Source organism: Lissotriton vulgaris, chromosome 1_1 (genome assembly GCF_964263255.1).
Source record: "Lissotriton vulgaris chromosome 1_1, aLisVul1.2, whole genome shotgun sequence".
NCBI classification, from domain to species: Eukaryota; Metazoa; Chordata; class Amphibia; order Caudata; family Salamandridae; genus Lissotriton; species Lissotriton vulgaris.
In genome coordinates this window covers 783,087,133-783,112,079 of record NC_141685.1, presented here as the reverse complement: position 1 = coordinate 783,112,079, position 24,947 = coordinate 783,087,133, and the positions used below count along the sequence as shown (strand labels likewise).

The window sequence follows — 24,947 nt, the reverse complement described above, 5'->3', positions numbered from 1 at the left end:
GAGGTACGACGACTAGTTCCGGTAAGTAGCCTTGCTGCAGAGTTTTGAGCTATCTGCAGTTGACGGATGACTGAGATGGGGGCTCCCAAGTAAAGGGCGTTCCCATAGTCCAGCCGGGATAGAATGAGGGACTGGACTATGGTTTTCTTCGCAGTCTCCGGCATACATGCCAACATTTGGAAGGAAGAAGCAGGAATGATTTCTTTTCCTTAATGAATCGTATTGAATGGGAGACAATTTTAGGTGGGAGACTGCTGATAAAATAAACAATTATTGGATCTACAGACCGGCTGCCTCCTACCTGAATTGGGTGTGGTTACATGTATGGCATTTGAAAGTGTGTGTTTTACTTAGTAGTTTAGATGTGATTCTCATATGGCTGAGGAAGATATTGTGAATTTTGGAAAATCATGGGACGAAACAGTTTTCTCTCAGAAGTGGTTCATCAAATTCCAGACGAGGAATAGTATTTTTCACAGGGTAAAATCACTGAGAACTCACAAAAATGCTTAAAATAAGTTTAAAACCCACAAAAAATTATTTAATTCGGTTATCGCTCTTTATATGTGCTCCTTTTTGTGACCCTCAAAAACAGGCTGCAGAGGGCAGGCAAAATGGTGCAGGGGCGTGCACACGGACAACGGTTGGCGGGTGATGGGGGGTGGGGTAAGTGGCTGAAAGCTGACCATGGGAGGGTATGCCGACAGGGTGGCACAATGGACCACAGTGGGCAGGAGTGAGGGGGCAGAGATACGCACATGATACGGTCGATTTGCACCATGCAGACCTTTAGTGAAAATCAAAACAGGCTACTTTTCCAATGAAGAGAAAGCACCCTAATTACCTAAACTAGAGAAGTTGGGCAAATTGGTGATAAGTCAGGCAGAAGGTGTTAGCAGCATAAAACGTCTAAAGGCAGAATCCAATAAAGATTCATTCAGGGAAGCGAGAAAGGATTTGCCAAATAACCTAACTCTTTCGGGCAAGAGCATAGACACGCTGTAAAGGGAGCAAAATAAGTGTATACTTTGAAGGAGAGTGGAAAGGCGCTTGATCTAACTAACTCAGCAATGCATGGCTCACATCATGCTTTGTAAATTTAAGACAACGCCCTATGATTTCCAAGAAGGGAACCAATTAGGATCGAGCATTTTGTGATGACAGTTTCAGTCTTCTTCCTAGTTATTGAGCAGTGGAGACTCTGCTGTGTGACCTCCAGTGTATAGCTTGTATCGGGATGATACAATTTGTACAAAACGCCCCTTTTTGCAGGTGCAGAGTTCATTATTCAGCTCTCCAAGGAACATACGCAGATAAACATTCCCAAAAAACAAAACAACATAATGCATTTTATTTAATATTGACTGGTCAAGCTTGGATTCTGAAACAACAAAAAGAAAAGTACACAGAAGACTGCAAAGCATTGCAAGTTAACGTGAGCTATTTTAAATCAAGTCTTACAATAACTTTGGTCAACATTTATGTGAAAATCACACACTATATATATTGCGAGTTGCAGGTTAATTAAAATGTTCGTACAAAGTGTTTAATAATATACACCACCAAAACCCCCTCTGATGACTCAGAGTCATCACACATTACATTCATACATCCCCTTGAAACCTTATTTCATATACCAGTGATTGACATTTGCTGCTTACATCAGGACTCTTCTAGGTCCCTTTATCATTTGTCATAAATATGACTGTACAACTCCTCAAGTTCCAGCTCCTCTCTTTCTTTTTCTTCTTTTCCCCTTTGTCACCAGTTCTTTTCCCTTTGCATTTTAATGCGTTCTTGGCAGTCATTAGTTGAATTCTCCTTAGGAAAAGAAATAAGGATTTCACAAAGACTGCAATGATTAGTATGGCAATCAATATAGTTCCTAATAATCCATTACCAATGCCACTACTAAGTGATCTACCAACTCCATAAAATCCTTTCCCTATAGCTTACCAGCCCCCTGTTTCTTACAACTCTTAATTAGTGACAAATGTATTCATTTCACTACTCTTGTTAGGCATATATGTGCAGCTCTGTTGGACCAATAACATGCGAACGACTATGACTTGTTTTGCGAGTAAGATATGTAAATCAAGCCTGTTCTGCAAAACCATTGCCCAAATTACCATAAGTTCTTTATTAATAGCAGCCAGCGCAGCGTCTCTATTGGTTGCAAGATGGCCAACCAAAGTAGATAGCTTTATAATCTTCAGGTCATTTAAAACTACTCCTACAGAAGGGATCATGGCGCGAAAGATGTCACCCACTACTTATGTCTGGCTCTTTTCCAAACGGAATCTTCTTAGTGATTGGAATGTGCTTCATGACACCAGAATGTTGTAGTGCAAATGAGAAGTGCAGTTGATGTTAGTTGTGTGCAGAGGTTAGGGGGGCATATGTATTATAGGTTTCACATCACCATGTCTCATTTGCAAATGGGTTACCACCAACATGAAGTTGGCCATAAGTTGTGAATGTTTTGCGACCGCTTTATAGTCACAAAACATTCATCAGTGGCGGCTGGTGACATTTGAAAGTGGTGCGGCGTAAAATGAAAATCGTACTGCACCGTAGCGAGCGTAGCGAGCGAGCCCGAACCCCTTAAGGAGGGTCCCGGGGGAATTCCCCCTGAGAACATTTTGAAAAAAGAGTGGACAAATGGTGCATTTTCATGCAAATTTGTGAAAGCAGGAAGGTTAATAAAGCAATTGTGAAAGTGCAGTTATTACATTAATAAAGTGGTGTCATATAACATAGGTAGCTGCTTATTCATCTTCATCATAACCACAGAGCTTCATAACAGACTTTGAAACACAATGCATTGCTGAGTACCTCACAGATGTATTTTAATAACAAACAAATAAACAGGACGCCAACTAGCAGAATTTAAATAGAGTGTTCACTTTTTGTAATGAAAATCAGCACGTCTGTTTTTCATGGAAGCAAACTTCTCAATGACTTGAACATTGAAGTCTGGTATTCTTTTAACTAACTCACTCTCTATGGAAAGCATTGCTAAGGCATTCAGCCTGTCCTGAATCATGGTATTTCTCAGGAATGTTTTAATTCTATTCAAAGCGGAAAAGGAACGTTCCGCTCTGCTGTTGTCATCGGTGTGGTGATGAGTATTTTTAATAAAGTCACTGTTTCTGTTAGTGTGTTTTGCATGTTAAGGCTCAGAATTAAAGCAAGCAAATTAATTGCATTAGTGGCCTGCCGGTATACATGCATTCCATACAGTACAGTTAGTTCTGTTCTCAGATCCTCTTTGTTGAGCATAGGGTAAGCATCCACAGCGGTATTCAGTGCTTGCTCAGGGAAGGAAATATCATATTTAGCAAACAGATCACTTCTTAGTAATGTGGCACTCACCAAATGCTTTTTAAAAGAAAAGCGTTCCTTTGCCTGCATAATTATAGTGTCACATATCTCTTTGGAAATTCGGACTAGACTGCTGATGTCTTTTCTGCGGTTAGAGAAAGTAGAATCATTTGGCAGTTTGCTGTCTAAATTGTCAACCTCTTCTCTGACTTTCGTTATGCTTGTGACAAAGTCGTTGATAGCTGTTTCCACATGGATAGTATCTATTTCACGTTTTTGTAACGTTTCATACAGTATTTCAACTTTTAGCATTATTTCAAAACACAAAAACAGCAAAAACTGAAACTCCCTGTCTTGCAGTGTTCTAGCAAAGCCACGGGCCTCATTCCGGCTTTTGTAGTCAAACTCTTGATCGGCTTCTATGGTGTCAAAACATTTCTCAAGATCAACCCTATATTGGTATATTAGGCGGATTGTGCGGATGTGAAAATTCCAACGAGTTGGGCCTCCCTTTGGAATCTTTCTGTTAACAATGGTATGAAGTACCTCCGTTCTTTTGGGGGAGCGTGAGAAGAATGCTGCCATTCCTCTTACATCCAGGAAGAATATCTTTGCCTCAGAGATCTTTCCTACTGATTGTTGCATAATCAGATTTAGTTGGTGGGCATAACAGTGCACGTAATGGCCATTAGGGTACACATCTTTAAAAAATTTTTGTACTCCACCGGAGGTTCCACTCATTACTGCAGCACCATCGTAGCTTTGTGCAATCAGTTTTTGTTTTTGAGGCTGCTCTGGAAAAATGAAGTTTAGTTCCTGTAGAATAACTGAAGAAATGCTTTCTGCACAAGCGTCTTTTAAATGGGTGAATCCATAGAAGTGTTCCACAACTTTGTTGTCACTGTCTAGGTACCGAAAGACCAATACTGACTGTGTATTCATGGCCACATCAGTGGTGTCATCAGCCTGAATAGCCACAAAGTCTGTGTTTTTCAGCTGTTGTACGATAGTGCTTTTTACAATCTCTAGCATGCACTCAAGCAGTTCATTTTGTATGATTTTCGAAGTGCCCTTGAAGACTGTAGCAGTTGATAGATGTGCTTCGAATACATAGTCTATGCTTGCTATTAAGTCCACAAGCCCTAAGAATATACCAGGATTTGCAGAGCCTTCCGATTCATCATGCCCTCTTAAAGCCAGTTCAAAATCACCACAGAAACGAATGCAGTCAATGATTTTTGATAGCACGTGTCTATTCCTATCAACTGCTTCATTGTGCTTCCGTGTATTTGTTTAGTAGGCCTCGCTTATGTGGGCTTCAATCGGTTTATCTCCCAACATTCCCAGTCTTGTCAGATTTTCCATATGTGTTTTCGTGTGTGCATACTTCTTTACTTTATCTGACAAATGCTTTAAGTCCTTCACTCCTTTTTTGGTCCAAGGAGTTTCACCACCAAACAGCAGGCAGGGGAAGCAGAACAGAGTATTTGTTGAAGTACATCCTGTAAGCCAATCAACTTTTGTGTACCAGGTGTTTGTGAAAGAACGTGTGTAAAGCTTCCCTCTGTCTAGGGAACTTTGTTGTAGGTTTAGGTCTGGCCGGTGAGGTCTTAATTGTTTTACAATTAGTTTGTCTTCACGTTTCAGTCCAAGGAACGGCTTTGCAAGTAGATGCTCTACTGTATTCATGGTGTTACCAATGTTAGTGTTACCTGTCAATAATCAAAGTACAACGTATGAGGTTTGGTGCATGTATTTAGACGCTACCCACCATGTACACAACTTACATAGCCCTTGACTACTAGAATGTAAAATATAGCAGCAGTTTCCCTACCTTAAACACTGGGGTTGTTGGCTGTGTTGTAGCGGAAAAGGAGGTTGGCGTCTCTTCTTCTTTGCTTGATTTGCCCAAAAATTAGTTTGGCAGCCTGAGGCTTTACCAAATGCTGAAAAGCAAATACAACAAAACTTAGTTGTGTCAACCAAACACACAAACTTTTAACAAAAGCATTCAAACTGTAAAATATGGGCAGGCATGTACAGAGGTGTAACGCAAAATGAGCCCCCCCTGTAGCACGTAGTTAGCGGTTGATCTATAAATTATAGAGGTAAAATCTTCTCCAGTGAAAATTAATCTTCCTTTGAAACAATACATGCACTATGGAAAATATGCAACAAATACAAATTCAAAGGAAGACTGAAAGCTGGTATTTTGTTGTTTTTGTCATTGCATCCAGATATATGATACAACAAGTAACATCATACTTACACTTATTATCATGATATTACTCTTTTTGAAAGCGATCATTAAAATTATTATCGTCTAACATGTAAGTCTACATTGCCAGTCACTATCCACAAGATACGGTACAAAAGGGGGTGGTGATGGACGGTAGGCATGGCTTGGCAGTTCGGGCTGGACTGTTTCCATTAGGCACAGGGTCAGACTGATTTGCATATGGCCATGTCTGAACTGGGGTGGCAGAGTGGGCTAAAGAACGATGATGGATTAAACCCAAATCTGTTGACTGGGTGTGAGTGTTTGATTGGTTCAGATGCTCCGTCCAACACCACCCCCTTTTGTACCGCTTTGTTCGCCATAAGTTGGCAGGGTATGCTCAGACGTGAGCCCCTTGCTCACTTTGCCACTGGATTCAAGCAAGCCTGGCTGAAGATGGCTGAAATGCCAGAAACCGGTCCTAGGAAGCTTGTTTCCGGTACAGGGAAGGCATGGCTTGGCAGTTCGGGCTGGACTGTTCCCATGAGGCACAGGGTCAGACTGATTTGCATATGGCCATGTCTGAACTGGGGTGGCAGTGTGGGCTAAAGAACGGTGATGGATTAAACCCTGATGAGTGAGTGTTTGATTGGCTCCGATGCTCCGTCCATCACCAACCCCCCTTTTGTACCGTATCCACAACATACGCACAAGGTGGCGTTTACACATGCAGATCCTGATCTTCAAAAATCAGGATAAATTGTTTTGGTTGTACTAGTATTTTTGTTTAGATAAGATATAGCACCTGATAGACATCCATTCGTAACCCATTTTTAGCGTTGCCAGTGAGTAGAGAGGGTCTGATCAAAGACGCTTCTTTTTGCATTCCCCATCCACAAAAAGAAAAAAAATACCTACTATTTTTGACTCCAATCAAGACTCCCAAGCAAGCTCTACTTTGACCCCTTTGAATCTTAAACTAACATTTGCTAAGAGTTAAGTTCAAGAAAATAACCAAAGTGCTACCTCTCAATAACACCAATGTCATGCATCTCAGCTCCATGAGCAAGACTTTAACAGTTGAGCAATACTAAAAGACAAAACTACAACATCTTAGATGATGGCTTACATCCCTGCCTGCGATGCACAACTCGTCACCATGCGGGAGGTTCCTCAGATAGCGCCGAAAGGCCATGCCAATGGCTGGCCGGGATAGCCCAGAGAGTTAAACACTCACCACTGAGAAATGTGGTGGCATGCAGGTCATATATTCGAATTTCTGCATGGCCAACTCATCCTTCTACCCTTTTGAGCTCAGTGAACTGATCAGGTGCAAACTGGGTACAAGTTTAGCTACATAGATTAGAAGCAGAGGAGTTGTGGTAAGTGCTACATGATAAGTTATAACTTAATTTATTATAACAAAATTAACATAACCTAGAGTAAATTAACAAAAATGCTTCATGTTTTCATAAAACTACCTACCATGCCCTTATTGCCTCGCAGCTGAAACTGACCACACCAGACACCAAAAGCAAGCATTTCAGAGGAAAGTAACCTTAGCTTGAGTTGGTGTTAATTGTATTTGATTGTTTAAGCAGACCGCAAAACCAAATACAACCACAATGCACAGAAATCAGTGGGAGTCCAAGCAACTGATTAATGCATGTGACCAAAATGGTCTATGAGAGCACACGCTCGGACATCTGTTAGCACTTGGGAGGTTAAAAGTGCCATTAAATTACACAGGGGGGCAATGTGAAGTCAGCCTGTGAGACTTTCCAGTGTCAGATGTTCTCTGCCAAGACCCCTGACTTTGCGGCACATTTGCAAAAGGCTATAAAAGGCAACATAACAAGACTTGCCACATATGGTTTAATGTAAAAAAAAACTGAAAGATCACCCAGCCATACGTCACTTAGCAGGAAAGACTGCGGGAAGAAGGCTCGCAGCGACAGTATAAATACTACCAGTACCTAACCAGACGATAATTTATGGCAGCAGCGCAGGGACAAACATCCGAGTATCGCTGAGTGCAAAGGGCTTGCGCAGACAGTGATAAATACGCCGATGGTTGGGCTGCAAGGAATTAAATGAAATATCTCTACACTTGCACAGAAACACTGGGAATTAATAAAACGATACAGATTTTCTGTCTAGCTTACCATACATAAATCAAAATGTTCCTTTCATCCCACAGGAGTCCACTTGATCTTTGTTGCTATAAAATGCATTTAACCTAACTAGTGACTACTAAATATTAAATGTATATCCAGTCCTTTATTTCTCTGGAAACTCCAGGTTGACTACTGTATTACTGCCTCGGGAGGGCATTGCTTTGAAAATTTTGATAGCAATGTGATAAATGTACAAATTCAACAGCATTATCTTTTCATGAAAAATATTGATGACATCCAAGAACAGCTGAAAATGGAAAGTTTTACAATCAAAGAGGTTACTGTCAATGTGCACCGCTGCTAAGACGAACCCCTCCATAATGTGCCTAAAGAAAATGAGGCCAGGTCACATCATTTGCTCTGCCGTCCTAAGGCATGTGTGTGCAGAGATCCCACCCCCGTGAGTGACATTACAAATGGGCAGACAACGCCAAATACAACAAAGCGCGCTCATTTGTAATAATTTCAGATGACTCACAACTGTGGTGTGGGATAGCAAGCACGCATTTTTTTTTGTCTTACTAAATAACAAAAGAGTAGCGACTGTGATCGGCATTAAAATATCCACGGTTGAATTATGACTAACTATAAAAAGGGTTATATTGTCTAGATAATTAAGTGCGGCGTGGCAGCGGCTGTTTAAATTTCAAGCACTCAGAATTCATACGAAACTTTCGTTTCGAGACACAATAACCTTTGTGCCAACACGATTTCACGCATAAAAAGGGAATAGTCACTCGAGTATGAAATTAGGTGAATTTTAAAATACATGCCCACTCAAAATAGAGGCATATTTTAGCCCCATGAAAATATCAGATATGCTAAGTAAGCATTTGAAATACATGTCGATATTGATTCACTCCAAACACCGTCAACTTAAGTTTAACTTTAATATTTTTCAGGTCCATACCTGCACAGTGCACACAGCTCCAGGATTAGAATTTCACACCTGATCAGTGATCTGTCTCTCAACGCTCCAATGACAGACTCGACGACGGCGACTAGACTAGGTGAAGTGAGGCCTCAGACAGTCACCAGACAGTCTCTGTCCCTCATGCGTACAAGTCGACCACGAGGACACCACAAGGAGGAAGAAGGGAAGGGTCTGAGTGACACGACTGGCTGTGGGCCGGCCCGATTTGCCCAGCAACTAGAAATGCCCAATCACTGAATGGCTTAACACTAAGCCACAACAGTGGTTGGGCATTGCTTGCCCACCATGTGTTAGATGTCCCACCCCCGCGGTGAGACACTAGACCGTGAAGAGTAAGTCTGTACTATTACAGGAGGGGAGGACACTACAGTACAGTACACAGTAGCCAATCCTGATGCTGCTCTCTTTAGAGGAGAACTGCTCTCTAAAGAGAGCAGCATCAGGATTTGACTGAGCACGAAAAAAACGCCGCTCATTTTTTTAAGCACTGGGGTACGTTGCATAAGCAAACCCCGTACTCTGCAGTGCTTGCTTTTCCCAAACCATTTACTTTGCTAGCTGCACAAAGGCAGTCGGGCAGACAACACATGCGCAGTGCGCACTGTACCGGGCCTCCAGTCCAGCGCCACCCACTGTCAGACTCAGACAGTACATGATGACGACGAGTGAAGCTTCAGCTTGACACCACGCACGGCCGCAGGCGCAGGGCAATAATTATCGGGTAATTTATTCGAGCGGCGCGTTAATTTATAACACATTTATTAATGCGCCGCTCGAATAAATTGCCCGATAATTATTAGTGGGGCAACACCCCACCGCCCAAATGGTAAAACCGCCACTGACATTCATACATACCACTGCGATTAGCTATTTGGAAGTGATCCCTTAAACATGCCCCTTTCAAATAGCAAATAGCTAACCCATTTTGTGATTTGGTAACTGGTTACCGAATAGCAAAATAGGGTTTGATACATGTGAAAAGCCTTTTTTTGCATTCGCAAACGGTCCGATTCTTTAAATGAACCTGTTTGTGCACGCAAAATTGGCTGATAGATGTAGCCCTTTTAAGTGGGGTTAAACCCTTGTCAATAGCACTCATAGTTAATGCCCGCAACCACTACACCAACAAGTGCACATAAACCTATAAGGTTTATAAACGCATCTTGAAGGGGGATGGGAGCACACTGCTTTAACTCCCAGCACAGTTCACCCCTTAGCACTATGGTAAATGCAGTTCACTTTAAACGCGTACTTGAGTTTTTGATGAAGTGTTTCACCGAAGTTGGTGCAGGTTATATTGCAGATTTTGCACAAGTGTATAACTGGGCTTGAAAACTTAAAGGAAATTATTGTGATAGCCTTTAATGAATGAAATAATTTTGCCTATATTGCACAAATGCACAATTTTTCACGTTGCTGACTTATTAATTGGTGCTGCTATGATTGTCATTGTTATCATTAGTGATATATGTTTCTAACAAGAAGCCCGCAACAACTTTTTCTAAAATAGGTGTTGCCTGTTTGGCAATTGTACATACAGCCTATATATATTTTATAACTTGACAGTAATGTCTTTTCTTTGAGAAAAAAAGAATAATAGAATTGTGATCAATTTGCTGCGATATTGCATTGTCTAGTAGGTTTGACAAATCTAAAGCACTCTGAATCTCTGGGCCATATAAAACTGAAAATATAAATAGCAAAGGCAATTCAGGTTTATGGCTGAATGATTTCTCTATAAAATGAAAACTCTTTTTTGCCCTATGTAGCTCTAAGTGGAAAGAGCTGGTGTTCAATGATGAGCTGCCCAGCCGGATCACTTGTGGCTACGTGGTGACGAAACCTGGTGTGGTGCAGTTTACCGAAACTTCTGCTCAATTCGAGGACGGGACTGTGGAGGAGGACATTGATGTTTTGATTTTTGCCACAGGATACACATACTCTTGCCCTCTCCTCAAAGAGTGTGGCTTCAACAACCAGAACTTGAATTCCCTCTATCGGCAGATCTTCCTTCCCAACCTGGAGCAACCAACCCTGGGTGTGATTGGCCTCATCCAACCTCTTGGTGCCATTATGCCTACCATGGAGATGCAGGCTCGCTGGGTCACGCGCGTTTTTAAGGGTGAGTGAAAAGTAATGATGAGTTTTCTTTTAACATCAATGTGAATATCTATGCTCCTTAGGCAACCTTTTCTTTCACAGATCTAGCAACGAACAACTTTTTAGGTCGAGCCTAGACAGCGCATGCGCTGTTGCAAGACCTATAGTACACTGAAATATGGAGGGTAATTTCTCCTGCCGCTTGCCATTGGTTAATTCTTGCATTGTTGTTCTTATCTGGCTTATTGTTGGCTTGCGATCCAATACGTCACTTCCTTTTTGCTTCCGTTTTGCGGGAAGGAGAACCGGCCAACTACAATTTAATTCCGCTGCTGGGCTGTTATCTTTTAATTTAGGGACTACTTCCTTGTTTACCAATTGCCCTGCTCTCCGCTTTCATGTAATGGCGGATGTGCCACTTTATTTATTAACAAGCGCCCTGTTGGGCGCTTTCATGTGATAAGTGTGGCTCAAATCCACCCAAGTGACTTACCACACTCACCTATAGTTACTCAGTAAGAAGTCAGCCGGACAGTGGTGAAGAATAAACAAGGTAATTTTATTAGGCCACTAACTCCCATATGAGAGGGCCCTGTCCGACCTCACCCCTAAGAGTGCGCCGAGAGGACTAACTCATATCATCACAGCAATACATTATAACATGGTACAGTGAAGTAAAACACGCCCCTTCTGGAAAAATACTGAACCCCAGAGAGAGGAACAATGGCATCATACAAGAGGCATCTGCACCTGCAAAGGCAACATTTGGCTATCTCTGCCCAAGGCCGCGGAGCCGGGCCTCAGCGTCTCTGCTGCATGAGAACACTACTGATAAGGAACTTGTTAGTTTCGGCCACAGCTAGCTGAGAAACTAAAACTGCTGCATTAGGGTTTTTCTTATTCCTACGGGAGGGGGGTGAGCGAGTGCGACTCGCAGACACAGAGGAACACTCAAAATGGAGGCACACAAGCTAAGCTAGGGAAACTGAATATCACCACACGTATAAATGAATAATCATATGAAGGGTAAAAATAACGTAAAGGCATAAGTACATACTTCATTAGTTAGACATATGATGCTAACTTGCATATGTAAATGTTGATGGGTGGGGCATCGAAAATGAAACCTATCAGACCCTCCTTTTAGCATCATTTGGCTAACTGGAGCGTAGCCTTTATTAGCTAAAAAGGTAGCGCCTTTACATTCCATTCTAGGGGGTAGGCACACTTCAATCAAAAATATCCTTATCAATAAGCATCAACCAATGAATATCAGGAAGTTCAATAGCAGTAGAGGCAGGATATTGACCAGTCACTTTTCTTGAGGGCCGCAAATTACTGGCACACATTGAGCAACATGGGGGGAGGCAGTAAACACAAAGGCAGCATGTCAGGAGTACACCCACTACTCCAACTATCCCCATCAGTATTTTCCAGCCCCATGAGGAGAAAACAGCCCAGAGCCACCCCTGTAGTGACCATGTCCCATTATCCTGATGAAGTTCAGTCGCTAATCTATGGAGTTTCTGTACCGCTAAGTTAACTGTCGGAGCTGAATCCGGAATATACACACAGCAAGACGTCCCGATGACACGGCAGGCTCCGCCCCTATCAGCAAGGATGACGTCTAACACCATCCTATTTTGGATCGTAAATAATCTCATAGCTTGCATCTCAACAGACATATTAGCAGCAATGTCTGCTTCAGGGTTGACCACTTTCTCCATTACCCTTGACAACCTACGGATGGCCCTACTGTTAAATATCGGACCCCAAAATGGCAAAAGGCCCTTAGAGAAATCTGTCCATTGTTGTAAAGAGGTGTCAGTCTGATCTAGGTCGTCAACCTGAAGTGCCCTCCTTATGCGCTGCTCTGGCGGGCTGGTAAACCTACGATGAGTCTTATGATAGTCAGAAGGTGCCACATACACAGGTGGAAGCATATAGGCTAGATAACAGACTCCACCCCAACCCTCAGGCAACCATAGATACCCATTGTCCCCGCACACAAAGTAAATATTGGGAGGCGTAACTAGAGAAGGACTAAGGGGCAGGCGGATCGATGCTGTCACGTTACAGGAACTGTTCCCAACCTTTATAGGACCCCTCCCTGCAATACAAAAGAATGGTGGTGGTCCTACAACTGCTAAGGGCATCAAAGACTTATTGCTACCGTTCCCTTTTGGGGGGTGTCTGTAGGACAGTGAGGAATTTAACTGTAGGAAACTCTCCCTAGCTCTGTCAGTGTCATTGGGAGTCAAGAATTGTCCTACTTTCTTTTCACATGTCTCCAAAAATGTTTGGTCAAAACGTCCATCAGTAAACAACTGTCCAAGAGAAGAAGCGGGCAATGGGCGTACCCGCATTGTCATAGTAGATCCTCTGTCTGATAGTCGGGGAGATAGGAAATCAGGCTGTTGGAAATATTTGACCATACCAATCAAAGTGTACCACCCCACACAACTATTCACTGGTGTCAAGGGAAGTGCTAAAAATCTATCCTTTTTGTAAGCAGCAGAGGGTAACAATCCACAAACCCAACAATCGGTCACATTATAGACTGCATGAGCATGATGTAGGGTCTTAATAAAAACATTATCTTTATAGCCTTTACGTAGACTTTGTTCACCATAATCAACTTATGTTCGGGAATGGCAGAAGGTGTGGGAGCAAACACATGTACAGGGTAAGCTTTGTCCAGAAAAAACAATATTCCAAGAATCACAATGAAGGCAATAAGCAGTATTACAATGACCACTATTTTCCCTTTGCGCGGTAAAGCCAACCATGGGGAATCAGGCTCGGGTCTACGAGGAGCCGCAAAAGGCTGCTCCTCGTCGGGGACGGGACGACCAAAAGGGTACATTTCTTTTATCAAAAATCAAAAGTAAAAAAAAAAAAAAAGAAAAACTAAACTAGAAAAATAGTCCCAGGCACTCCAAAACCGGCCAGAGGGGTTCTTCAACCCTTAAAAGGGATCTTCGTCCCTGTGTCCGTTAAAGCTACACAGGTAGGCTTCTATTGTTCGTTCCCTAATCCCTCGTTGGAGTTGCACAGCTGCCGCAACTCAGGAGCACTAATCTGGGCCCAGACACCACTCTAATGTCTCGCAAAACAGAATCTTCGGCCAAACACCAGGGCTCTTACTAGTCCATCCCTATCACTAGGCTTCTTCTGTGAGATATTGTCCACACCTCTACCTGTTCCAGTACCCTATGTAAGCCCTTCTTCCAGTGTTTAGTCCATTATGCCTTTCTCCTTTCTGGGCCGCAGATTATAGCGAGTGCTCCTTCACACTTCAGGATCTGTGAACAAAATGGGGATGTCTTTGGCAAATGTTGCGTCCGTCGATGCCTGATCACTATTCTCAATGGGAGCCTTGGAGCTTGCAACAATTTCTTTCTTTCTCTTTACTGCACTCGGCTCCTCTCCCCTCAGTGAGGCATCAGAGAAAGGTGTGTATCTTGGTATCACTTCACACTCCTGGTCAGCAATGCCATCTCTCACCCATTTGTCATACGGCAACGGGAGCGGGACCTTCTTCACATGTGATGCGTGGGTCCACGCCTTTCGACCCTCAACTCGAAGTGCGGTACGCGTCGTCATGAGCACTTGCCTCGGCTCCGACCACCTCGGCTCCAGACAGAAGCTTCCGCTGATACTTTTTCACCACCACCCAGTCTCCGGGTTGTATGGCATGTCCGAACCCCTCCGGCAACGGCTTCAGGGTGTCTGCTACCTGCTGATGAATAGAACGAAGATCTTTAGTCAAAGCATACAAGTAGTCTATCAACAGAGGATATTCAATTTCTGAAAAACATTTTGGTCTTGGTACTCCCCACACGTTGGCGGGGCGGCCAAATACCACCTCGTGAGGGGAGACACCCGTTCTGGAATTAACTGTCACTCTGGTAGAAAGCAAGGCTAAAGGAAGGGCATCTGGCCAATGGAGTCCTGTACTCTCCTGTATTTTGGCCATCTTCAATTTTAATGTTCCATTAAATCTCTCGACGAGCCCCGCTGCCTGAGGGTGTTGGGCCGCGTGGAACTTTTGGGAAATCTGCAGACCCTTACATATCTGCTTCATCAATTCAGCATTAAAGGATGTACCATTATCACTCCAGATCACTCTAGGCAGGCCATATCGGGAAAAATATTCCTTAATCAACATCTTGGCTGTGGGAATGGCCGTGCAATCTTTTGCTGGAAATGCCTCCACCCATCTGCTAAAAGAGCATACAACCACCAGGACATATTTGAGTTTATTAACCCTTTCCATTTCAATATAATCCATCTGAATCACCTCGAAAGGGAAAGAGGGGGGGCCAAGTTGCTCACTGGGACAGGTGTTCCCTTTCCTGGATTGTGCCTCAAACATACCATACACTGTTGTACTAAATGGGTAGCTACTTTGGAAATGTGTTTGTTATTCCACACTGGGTCCAGTAATTTGCATATACCGTTGGCACTAATATGTGCTGGTTCATGAGCCATTGTCACCACTGGGAGGACATATGCGTTTGGGAGTAACCATCGTCTTTTGTCTGTCACATCTGTCCAACATTCATCAGAATCTAATCGCCCCCCACCATCCTTCCATGTCCTCAATTCATCCTCAGTCGCCTTTTCTTGTATGTTCTTTACGCTCTGCACAGTATCTGCAAACATATTAACGTCTGGTACCCATCTAGCTGGTCCTGCCACAAACATTTGTGGGAGTTTCGTCCTCGCTGTCTCTTTTGCTGTTTGGTCTGCAAACGCGTTACCCCGTCCCACATCGTCCACCACTGCCTTGTTTGCACTACACTTTATCACGGCCAGTCGTCTGGGTAGCGTCAATGCTGTAAGCAGTCGTAATATCAGTGGGCCGTGCTGTATTCTTTGTCCATGCGATGTCAAAAAACCCCGTTCTGCCCACAGTCGCCCGTAACTATGAGCCACGCCAAAGGCGTATTGGCTGTCAGTATAGATATTCACATCCAGTCCTCCACTCAACTCACACGCTCGCAACAAGGCTATTATTTCTGCAGCCTGGGCCGAATGATAGGGAATCCTAGAAGTCTCCACTATTGTATGTAATGTCGTAACTGCGTATGCTGCCGTCGACGTACCGTCTGCAAGTTTAAAACAAGACCCATCAACATACAGCTCCCCGTCAGGATCATCTAAAGGTGTATCAGTCAAGTCAATTCTCCCTTTCGTCTCCTCCTCTGTCCGAAACAAACAATCGTGTATTTCGTCGTCTTTTGTGTCTGATGGGATGGGTAGCAACGTGGCTTGGTTCAGAGTGGCACATCGCTTTATCGTAACATGGGGTGCGAATAGTGTCATTTCATAACCAGTAAGACGAGCACTAGTTAAGTGCTGCGTCTGAGTTCTGTTCAAGAGAATATCCACAGCATGCGGTACCATTACTGTGAGGTCTGAACCCAGGACGAGCCCTGCCTATTGTCTAATAGAGACCGCAGCCGCCGCTGTGGCCCGTAGACAGCTCGGCAGTGCTCTTGCCACATTGTCGAGCATAGCGGAGAAGTAAGCACACGGTCTCTGTTTCCCCCCAAAACATTGTGTTAGGACAGACAACGCGCAACCTTCCGCCTCATGTACATAAAGCACAAAAGGCTTCTGGTAATCAGGTGTTCCCAAAACAGGTGCAGAACATAAAGCTGTTTTTGGTGACTCAAATGCTTCCTGACATGCGGGGGTCCAGGGTAAGGGTTCGCGCACCTCTTTAGTAGTCAGATACAGTAGGGGTTTTGTTAGTAAAGCATAATTGGGTATCCACTGGTGACAATACGATGTTATGCCCAAAAACGCGCGTACCTCTCGCTGCTTGTTACATACAGCCATGTTAGTTATCGCTTTTATGCGCTCCGGTGTCAACCTCCTCCCCTCCTTCGAAAGGAGATGACCTTATAAGGTTACCTCCGTTCGACAATATTGAAATTTAGGAAGGGACACTTTGTGGCCCTTGTGTGCCAAATGATGTAACAATTTAACCGTAGCATCCCGACAACCGTCCTCGTGTCTGATGCAATGAGAATATCATCCACATATTGTAATATAACATTGCCTGCAGGTAATTCCAAGTCGTCCAATTGAGCTTTCAATGCCTGGCTATAAATGCTGGGACTCTCTGTATATCCTTGAGGAATTCTCTTAAATCTAAAACTTCGGCCAGCCAATGAAAATCCGAAGAGATAACGGCTATCCTCATGTACAGGAATACTGAAGAAAGCATTCTTCAAATCCAGAACAGAAAAATATTTAGCCGATGGGGAAATCATTGTCAAAATCGTTGTAATGTCGGAAACCACTGGGTACTGGGGCTCAACCACCTTGTTAATTTGGCGTAAGTCAATCACAAATCTATAGACATCAGGTATATCATCTTTGGCATCAGGTGACCGTCTTTTAAGAATCGGAAGGATAGGACTATTACATGTGTTAGAGTCCGTCTCCTCCACGACCCCTGATCGAATCAAATCCTGTATTATCTGCAATAGGGCCTTTTCGCCATCCCTAGATATCTTGTATTGGGGTATTCTGGGCAATTGGGCTCCGACTTTAACCTTAATTGTCACGGGGGCAATATCCATTTTTCCCACATCCGTATCACTGTTGGTTCATAAGCTCTCTGTGACCCCTTCATATTCAGGCGGTAGAGGCTCGTCTTTGGAAAAACATTGCTGTGCACGCGCAACGGTACGACCCAATGTAAGGTACACACCGTCCGGAGAACAATAGATGCTGGCATGTAACCTCTTCAGCAAGTCTAAACCCAACAAATTTTCGCCACAGTTGGAAGTCAACAGAAAAGGGGAATCTACAGTGAAAGGGCCAATCGTAAGAGCGAATGGTTTAGATATGGGGCTAATCACCGCAGTACCTGAGAACCCCACGGAGATATTATTCTTGCCAGACAGAGCCGCCCCTGGGACCTGAGAACGAGCCACTGAACTTTTAATAGCACCCGTATCTACCAAAAATTTCTGTTGGGACCCTGACAAATCTGCAGTCACATAGGGTCCTCGTTGATCAACATCCACAGAAACTGGTCCCTCGCTCTGTCCTACGCTGTCCTAGTTATGGGAGAATCCTGTCAAATCATCCATTGTATAATCATCGTTGTAGTACTGTCCACCTCCCCTCTGAAAGTGCTGTCTATCCTTATTCCCATCGAAACAATTGCCTCCTTGTCTCCATACACCATCAGACTGCCCATCATGTCTTCGGAAATCACCTCGGCCCCGCCCTCTTCCTTGGCCAGCATTCGACTGAAGCTCAGGAAAATCTCTCCACCAGTGCCCCTCCTGTTTACATTTTGCACATTGATTCTGTCCTAATCGCTCCCTCTTGTCACCCCTACCATAACCACTGCCCCCTCGACCTCTGCCGCAGGTGAAGCACCTCTGCCTCGACCTCTGGCTACCTGTTGTAGCAAAACCCTCATCTTCAAATCCTTGGCCTTCTTTTCCTGCTTGTCCTTACTCTCTTTTTCTCTATGTTCATAATACTGAGCCATGCTTAGGATGCCAGAAGGAGTCGACGTCGTCCACGTACTCTCCGACGCCTGTAACCTCGCCGATATTTCCGGTAACAAGTTCATTACGAACCTGTTAACGAAAAGTCGTAACCCTCCGTCCTGTGACATGTCCTGTCCACTGAAATCCATAAACGTCTCCTCAAACCTAGTAAAAAAATCAGAAACAGCTTCATCCTTTTTCTGCCTACAGGCTGTCAACTTATCCCAGTCCACTTTCTTCGGGGGGATGAGAGAGTGCATATACTTTATAATCCGCCTCGGCAATGCCAAAATCTCCGCTTTCGGCTTCTCCCCCGGCTTTCGTTCCTTGTCCCAATCCTGAAATTCCGTCCAAGTACCACCTAGTTCCTCTGTATGATCAGTACCCTTCACCTGCCTCCACACGTCCACCGGGACTAATAGTCCAAAAAATAATTCAATGTCCGCTAAAGTCCTAACAGTCGAGGATGCGGCTTCTGTCAATTCCTTATAATAGGCAGTCAGATTTTTTCTGGAATCTGGTAGCTGAGCCTTCAAAGCTAACACCTCACTCCTTTTCCACGGCGTATATACCCACTGTTCTTGAAAATGGGCGTCTACACGAGCTCTAGTGACAGCATGTGTGACTGGATCTACCACTTCGGGGGCCTCAGGGTGAAAAATAGGGTGCACCTCATGCATTGGATGTATCCCAGGAAAATGGGGTGTACCTGCAGATGGTAATTCGTTTCTATACTCTAATATGGATCTTAAACTTCGCATTAACTCCTGTACCCCAGTGTTAGTCCTATAAGCTCCATTTTTTATGTCCTGTAGAACCGCGGGAGCTGCTCCTCCATACCCCTGCTCCCATAGCGCTATCATGGTGGTCGACATGTGCCACAAAGCGTGCTGTTGCATCAGAGGTTCAAAATCTTTCATTGTGGACCAAATGTCCTCAAACGAATAAATATTATTCCTGGCCCACTGACAAGCTTGGTTAGCCACCACCGTTTTTTCATCTAAGCCAATTGTTGAGCGTGTAAGTAATTTTCGCACCTCCGAGAGCAACCCACTCCCCATACCTCTATTCGGTGTCAACAACTCCTGACTGGGAGTAGCGCTAGCAGAGACAGCAGGGAGTTCTGAGAGAAACTGGGGGGAGCGGGTGAGCTTGCCGCTAGCAAAGAAACAAGGGGCGCTGGCAACGATGGGGAGATAGAAGACGCCGCGCCAGACGGGTGTGGGACACTTGCTTGTGGGTCCGAGACCCCACCGGAGGAAGCCGGAACCGGCAATGTGGGATATAGTGGCTGTGGGGCTTAGGGGGGAGGGGGCTGGGCATTCAAAACATCCTCCATCTCATCCTGTTCATCCTCTCGCACAAATTAACTTTTATTTTCCTTCAACCTACAAAGCCTATCTGCGCGCTCTATCCGTTGCTCATTCTCATTCTTCGTATGCTCCCTCGCTTTCTGTGCCATCGCCTGCGCCGCCCTCTTCTGGGCCACCTTCTCCTCCCTCAACTGATGTTCTCTAACTTCCTTCTGCCACATCCATAATGAGTCAAACATGCTCTGACGACTACGCCTAGGGAACAATTTGTCTTGTAAATAATCTAATTTAGCCACATCAAAAGAACCTGTCAAGGGCCACTGCAAATCCGCATTGTCTTTGGTATATCGGTGCCATAAAGTACCAAACATAATCGGAGGCAATCCGTGTTTCACATACATATCAAAATTAGGTGAGCCCTCCACCGGGGCGGGCTGGCTTTCGGCCAGTCTAGAATCCGATACACGGCAGCAGCATCCGAAACACCGCAACTTACTGAAGCACGGCATCTTTACAACAATGTAATCACACCTTCCCACAAATTCCCTTACCTCTGTTCACCAAGTGCCTATTACACAATAGCTCCTAACGCATTCACACATATATTGTATACATGAAATTCAAAACATACATACATCCTATACATCAAAATCCTGCCAAACACGTGTTACCAAAATGGGACAAGGCCCGTCGACCAAGTCCTGGGGAACCTGGACCCTACCGCAGACCGAACAGTACACTAACTGTTCTGAGGAAGGAGGACACATCCGCCACCCGTGTGACACTACGGATCGCTGCGCACTTTACCCCAGCAGGCCCAGAACTCACACCTACCAAATCGCCAGTCTTAGGCATTCGGGGTGAAGTACGGGACCCGCCGCAATGAGCCATGCCTCCACCACAGTGCCACCCGGTCGGATGACCGTGAACTAACGTCCCCACGCCTCCCGTTAAGTGTGTCAGAGCGCCACTCGCCCTCTGAGTTCCCCGGAGCACACTAGCCCCAGGAGCGCACCGGCTCCTCCAACCATTAGAGACTCCCCAGTCTCTCAGAGCACTCCAGCTCCTTCAAACAACAGGCGGACCACTCACCTTCCGTATGCGGTACCGATCTCTACCGTTCTCCACCTCCGGCTGCCAGGACCAACACGGTCAGCTCCAGGTTCTGCCTTCCAGACCCGGGCGTAAGATCCGAACCGGGACCTCTCCCGATCAGCAAGGTGGGGCAGCGCTGCGAGAACCAAGCTCGGCATCAAAGTGGGTACCCAGACCCACCGTGCCGACCAGAGGGTCCCCGGTCTTCTGCTACCCACCTACGGGTGAGATAGATCCTTATCGCGGGGTCCCTATTCGGGCGCCATCTGATAAGTGTGGCTCAAATCCACCCGAGTGACTTACCACACTCACCTATAGTTACTCAGTAAGAAGTCAGCCGGACAGTGGAGAAGAATAAACAAGGTAATTTTATTAGGCCACAAACTCCCATATGAGAGGGCCCTGTCCGACCTCACCCCTAAGAGTGCGCCTAGAGGACTAACTCATATCATCACAGCAATACATTATAACATGGTACAGTGAAGTAAAACACGCCCCTTCTGGAAAAATACTGAACCCCAGAGAGAGGAAAAATGGCATCATACAAGAGGCATCTGCACCTGCAATGGCAACATTTGGCTATCTCTGCCCAAGGCCGCGGAGCCGGGTCTCAGCGTCTCTGGTGCATGAGAACACTACTGATAAGGAACTTGTTAGTTTTGGCCACAGCTAGCTGAGAAACTAAAACTGCTGCATTAGGGTTTTTCTTATTCCTACGGGAGGGGGGTGAGCGAGTGCGACTCGCAGACACAGAGGAACACTCAAAATGGAGGCACACAAGCTAAGCTAAGGAAACTGAATATCACCCCACGGATAAATGAATAATCATATGAAGGGTAAAAATAACGTAAAGGCATAAGTACATACTTCATTAGTTAGACATATGTAAATGTTGATGGGTGGGGCATCGAAAATGAAACCTATCACATTGTTTGCATGCTTGTCGGTTATCTTACTTTGTTTTTTTTAACAAGCGGCCACCCTTCCCAGCAAGACAGGCATGTCCACAGGTTACAGTTATAAACGAGAGCACGAATAGTCGCCAGCAAGCACAGGGCCCTGCAGCGCGCCGAGGGATAAGAGCCTCTTCCGGGGAAAGGCTGATGGACACTGGGGGTTGGGACCATTCTGTGCGCCTGCTCTTTCTCTGCCTACACTTGACCTCGCTGTTACTGACTGAACACCGCTCCTCCGCAGCTCAAACTACTTGGCTTTGTAACAGACTGCGCTGCAATGAAATACCCATGGCTGTTGTGTGAGTGACTGGCTACCGTGTGACTGAGGTTATGCAAGTGCTCTGTGAGTAACTTTGTTTTCACTTACTGAGTGCGCAAAACTGCTATTTGCTGCTCTATGTCCAGACACTCTACCTCTCACTGCAGCTCCCTCTTTGCTGCTGGCTGCGGATTGACTGCTAGCTCTGTGGCTGCATGCTTGTCATTGTCTGCACATAAATTCACTGTCACTGTGAACATACAACAGCTCTGACATTGCTTGCACACAAATGCTTTGTCACGTTGTATGGGCGGGTTATGATGACCACACACAACTGAGAGCAATTTGGAAACAACACGCAGTGAGCTAATTTGCCTATGGCCTGTGGGTTTGTGAAAATTGGACAATCGCTAAATGTATATAACCCGCTTGAGGCCATAGTATTTACCACGGAAGAGCTCCACATTTCACATGTTAGGGGGGGCAGGGGCAGCTGTATGTGGCAGCCTGGGGTCAGAAGCTGTGAGACCAGGAATCACAAACAGAAACCACGTTGAAGTATGTGTATCTGAGTTATACTGATAGCAGTGCTACTGGACTATGCGGCAGGGATGAGTAAAGTAGGGAGCCAGAAAAGGCAAAGTTATGTGCCCTAATGCGGCACCCCACCTAAGCTTGAAACAGCCCTGGGGGCATATGAATCCCTAGGGCGCTAACACTTGCCGTGGAAGTAGATAATCTTAAGTGTTCATTGTGGCCCTGGAGGTACATACATGACCACCAACTCCTCCTTCTTTGGTGGGTGTACCATCTTTTCAATATTTACCTTCCCATAAAGCAACGTGCCCCATCTGCTAACCCGCACCCACCACCCCCTCCTATTCCCCACCGCTCTACCCGATCCTCCCCTGAGCCCCAACAAGAGTTTATTACTTGTCACCGAATTCGGTTCACCCCACATGCTCCAGTTTATTTTAATAGGAGGTAAACCTCCGAGACACCACTGCAAAGTGGGGCAAAATGTGTTCCTCCCTGGGCCAGTGTTTTCTCCCTCTCATCACTGTCTGTTGTAATCCAGGCGCTCAACTAATGCTCAATTTTGTTTCCACTGTTTTGGCCCAATCCTTCACCCACATATTCATGACCCAAGAATACAACCCCTCACTAATAGATGCCATGCCCACTAGTGCCAGGCGCCAGGCACTGCAAACCTAAAGCCTCCCCTCTTACAGCTGTAAATCGACACTGGGCTGTACCCTGTCCAAAAATGCTGAAATTTGCCCTTCGGACCCCCCAACCACCCACCCATGTGCTGCCCCCCTCGCGCTCAGGCCCACGTCCTGCTTAGCAGCCCCTATTGTTTAAACCCAAAACCCTGCGTTTTCTTGGAACCCTTCACTTGGTTAACATAGCACAAGCATTTGCAATGCAAAAGGTCTCGCATTTATGCGAGTTTGAACTATTGGCATTGTAAATGACAATGCCTTTAATTTATGTTTTGGTTTTTAAAACATAAATAAAAGGCATTGTCATTTAGAATGCCAATAGCTCAAACTCGCGTAAATGAAAGACCTATTGCATTGCAAATGCTTGTTTAATATGGTCTTCAGTAAGAAAAAAATTAGTCTGTGCAAGCTGGTTTTGGATAGGGATTCAGTTTTGAGAATAAAAAAGATTACATCATAAACTACAGAATTGTAATCCTCAATGTTTAACCCACAGGATAACAGGGATCGATAATCTTGTACAGGTGCTTGAAATGGAAATATAGAATTGCAAGTACCCCTTTGTACAAGAGTACCTGTTTGCTGGTACTTATTAAAAGCATTGAAGCAGTGCTGAGACGTGCTGGTACTATTTATTCCAAATTAAAGAACTGCAGGTACCTGGTAGTACCGCCCCCTTTTAAAGTACTAGTTAGCAAATATAATAGGTCTTCGGCTATAGATCGAGGTTGTAAATAGGTACAGGCCTTGTAAAGGATCCCCTCATTCAATCGTGTAAATAGTGGCATATCTTCATCGCCGTTTAAGATCCAGCGGGGCACTCAGCAGGGCTGCCCACTCTCCCCTACTTTAGTTGCACTGTATTTAGAACCTTTTCTGCAATCATTGCCGAATAATGCTGGATCTGACCTATGGTGTCTGGTGAATGGGAGATGAAGGTCAGCGCATATGCCGATGATGTGGCTATATATTCTACCGAGCGACTAATGAAATGCATAGTATAAACTGAACATAGCTAGGATATAACTGCTGTTGTATCGTGGGCCCGCAACCCCCAATACCCGGGGTAGTAGCCACAGCCTCCTACTTGAGAATAAAATTAAGTGCTCTGGTTGATTAGATTTTTAAATTAAACTGAGCCCCTGCTTCAGGCTGTCGTTTTCAAACTTCGGCTCTGGAATAGGCTTCCTTTAAGCATTATCAGTCGTTGTAATGTCGTCACAATGAATTTTCTTTCTAAAATTTTGTATCTTTTTTGGGCCACACCACTATGGGTTCCAAATAAATTTTTAAGAGGCTAGAAGGGCCTATAAGTAGTTTTATGTGGGGCTGCAGGCAGGCAGGGCATTGTAGGAGTTGCTAAAACTAGCAGACAGGCAGGGGGCGGCAGATTTTGGATTTTAGGTTAAATTGTGGGCAGATTTTGCTGGCCGTCTGCGTAATTTGCTCTCTCGAGAGATACCAGACTCATCTGCTCTTGGCTATTATCTAGCTTTAGGTTATGATAGTGGGCTCTTCCCTTGTAGAATAATAGACCCAAATTATTACAAGCAAGTATGGTTTAGGTTTGTGAGGGACACAGTAACTATCTGGTGAGAAACCTGTGCCAAATATTCCATAATGTTAATCCACTTTATGACAGCTCGTAGTTTCCAGGGTTGTTCCATGACTTTATCTGTAAAGTGTGGCTCAGATCCAGCGTGCTGGCAGTGGGACAGCTTTTTGATGTGAATGTTTTCTCACTTTTGATGAGTTACAACCAGAGTTTGACCTCCCTCGCCATCACTTTTTCAAATATTTACAGCTGAGGGACTACTTT

At 44.8% G+C, this 24,947-nt stretch overlaps 1 protein-coding gene across 2 annotated transcripts in view; it reads left to right on the top strand.

The window, feature by feature from the left end:
• The window catches only part of LOC147747822 (dimethylaniline monooxygenase [N-oxide-forming] 2-like), a 386,278-nt gene that overhangs the window by 335,169 nt on the left and 26,162 nt on the right, over nt 1-24,947 (top strand). For both annotated transcript variants that reach the window (XM_086956244.1, XM_086956251.1), the window contains exon 7: nt 10,423-10,775. In XM_086956244.1, the coding sequence (XP_086812370.1) occupies nt 10,423-10,775 (353 nt within the window). The remainder of the gene's footprint in view (nt 1-10,422; nt 10,776-24,947) is intronic.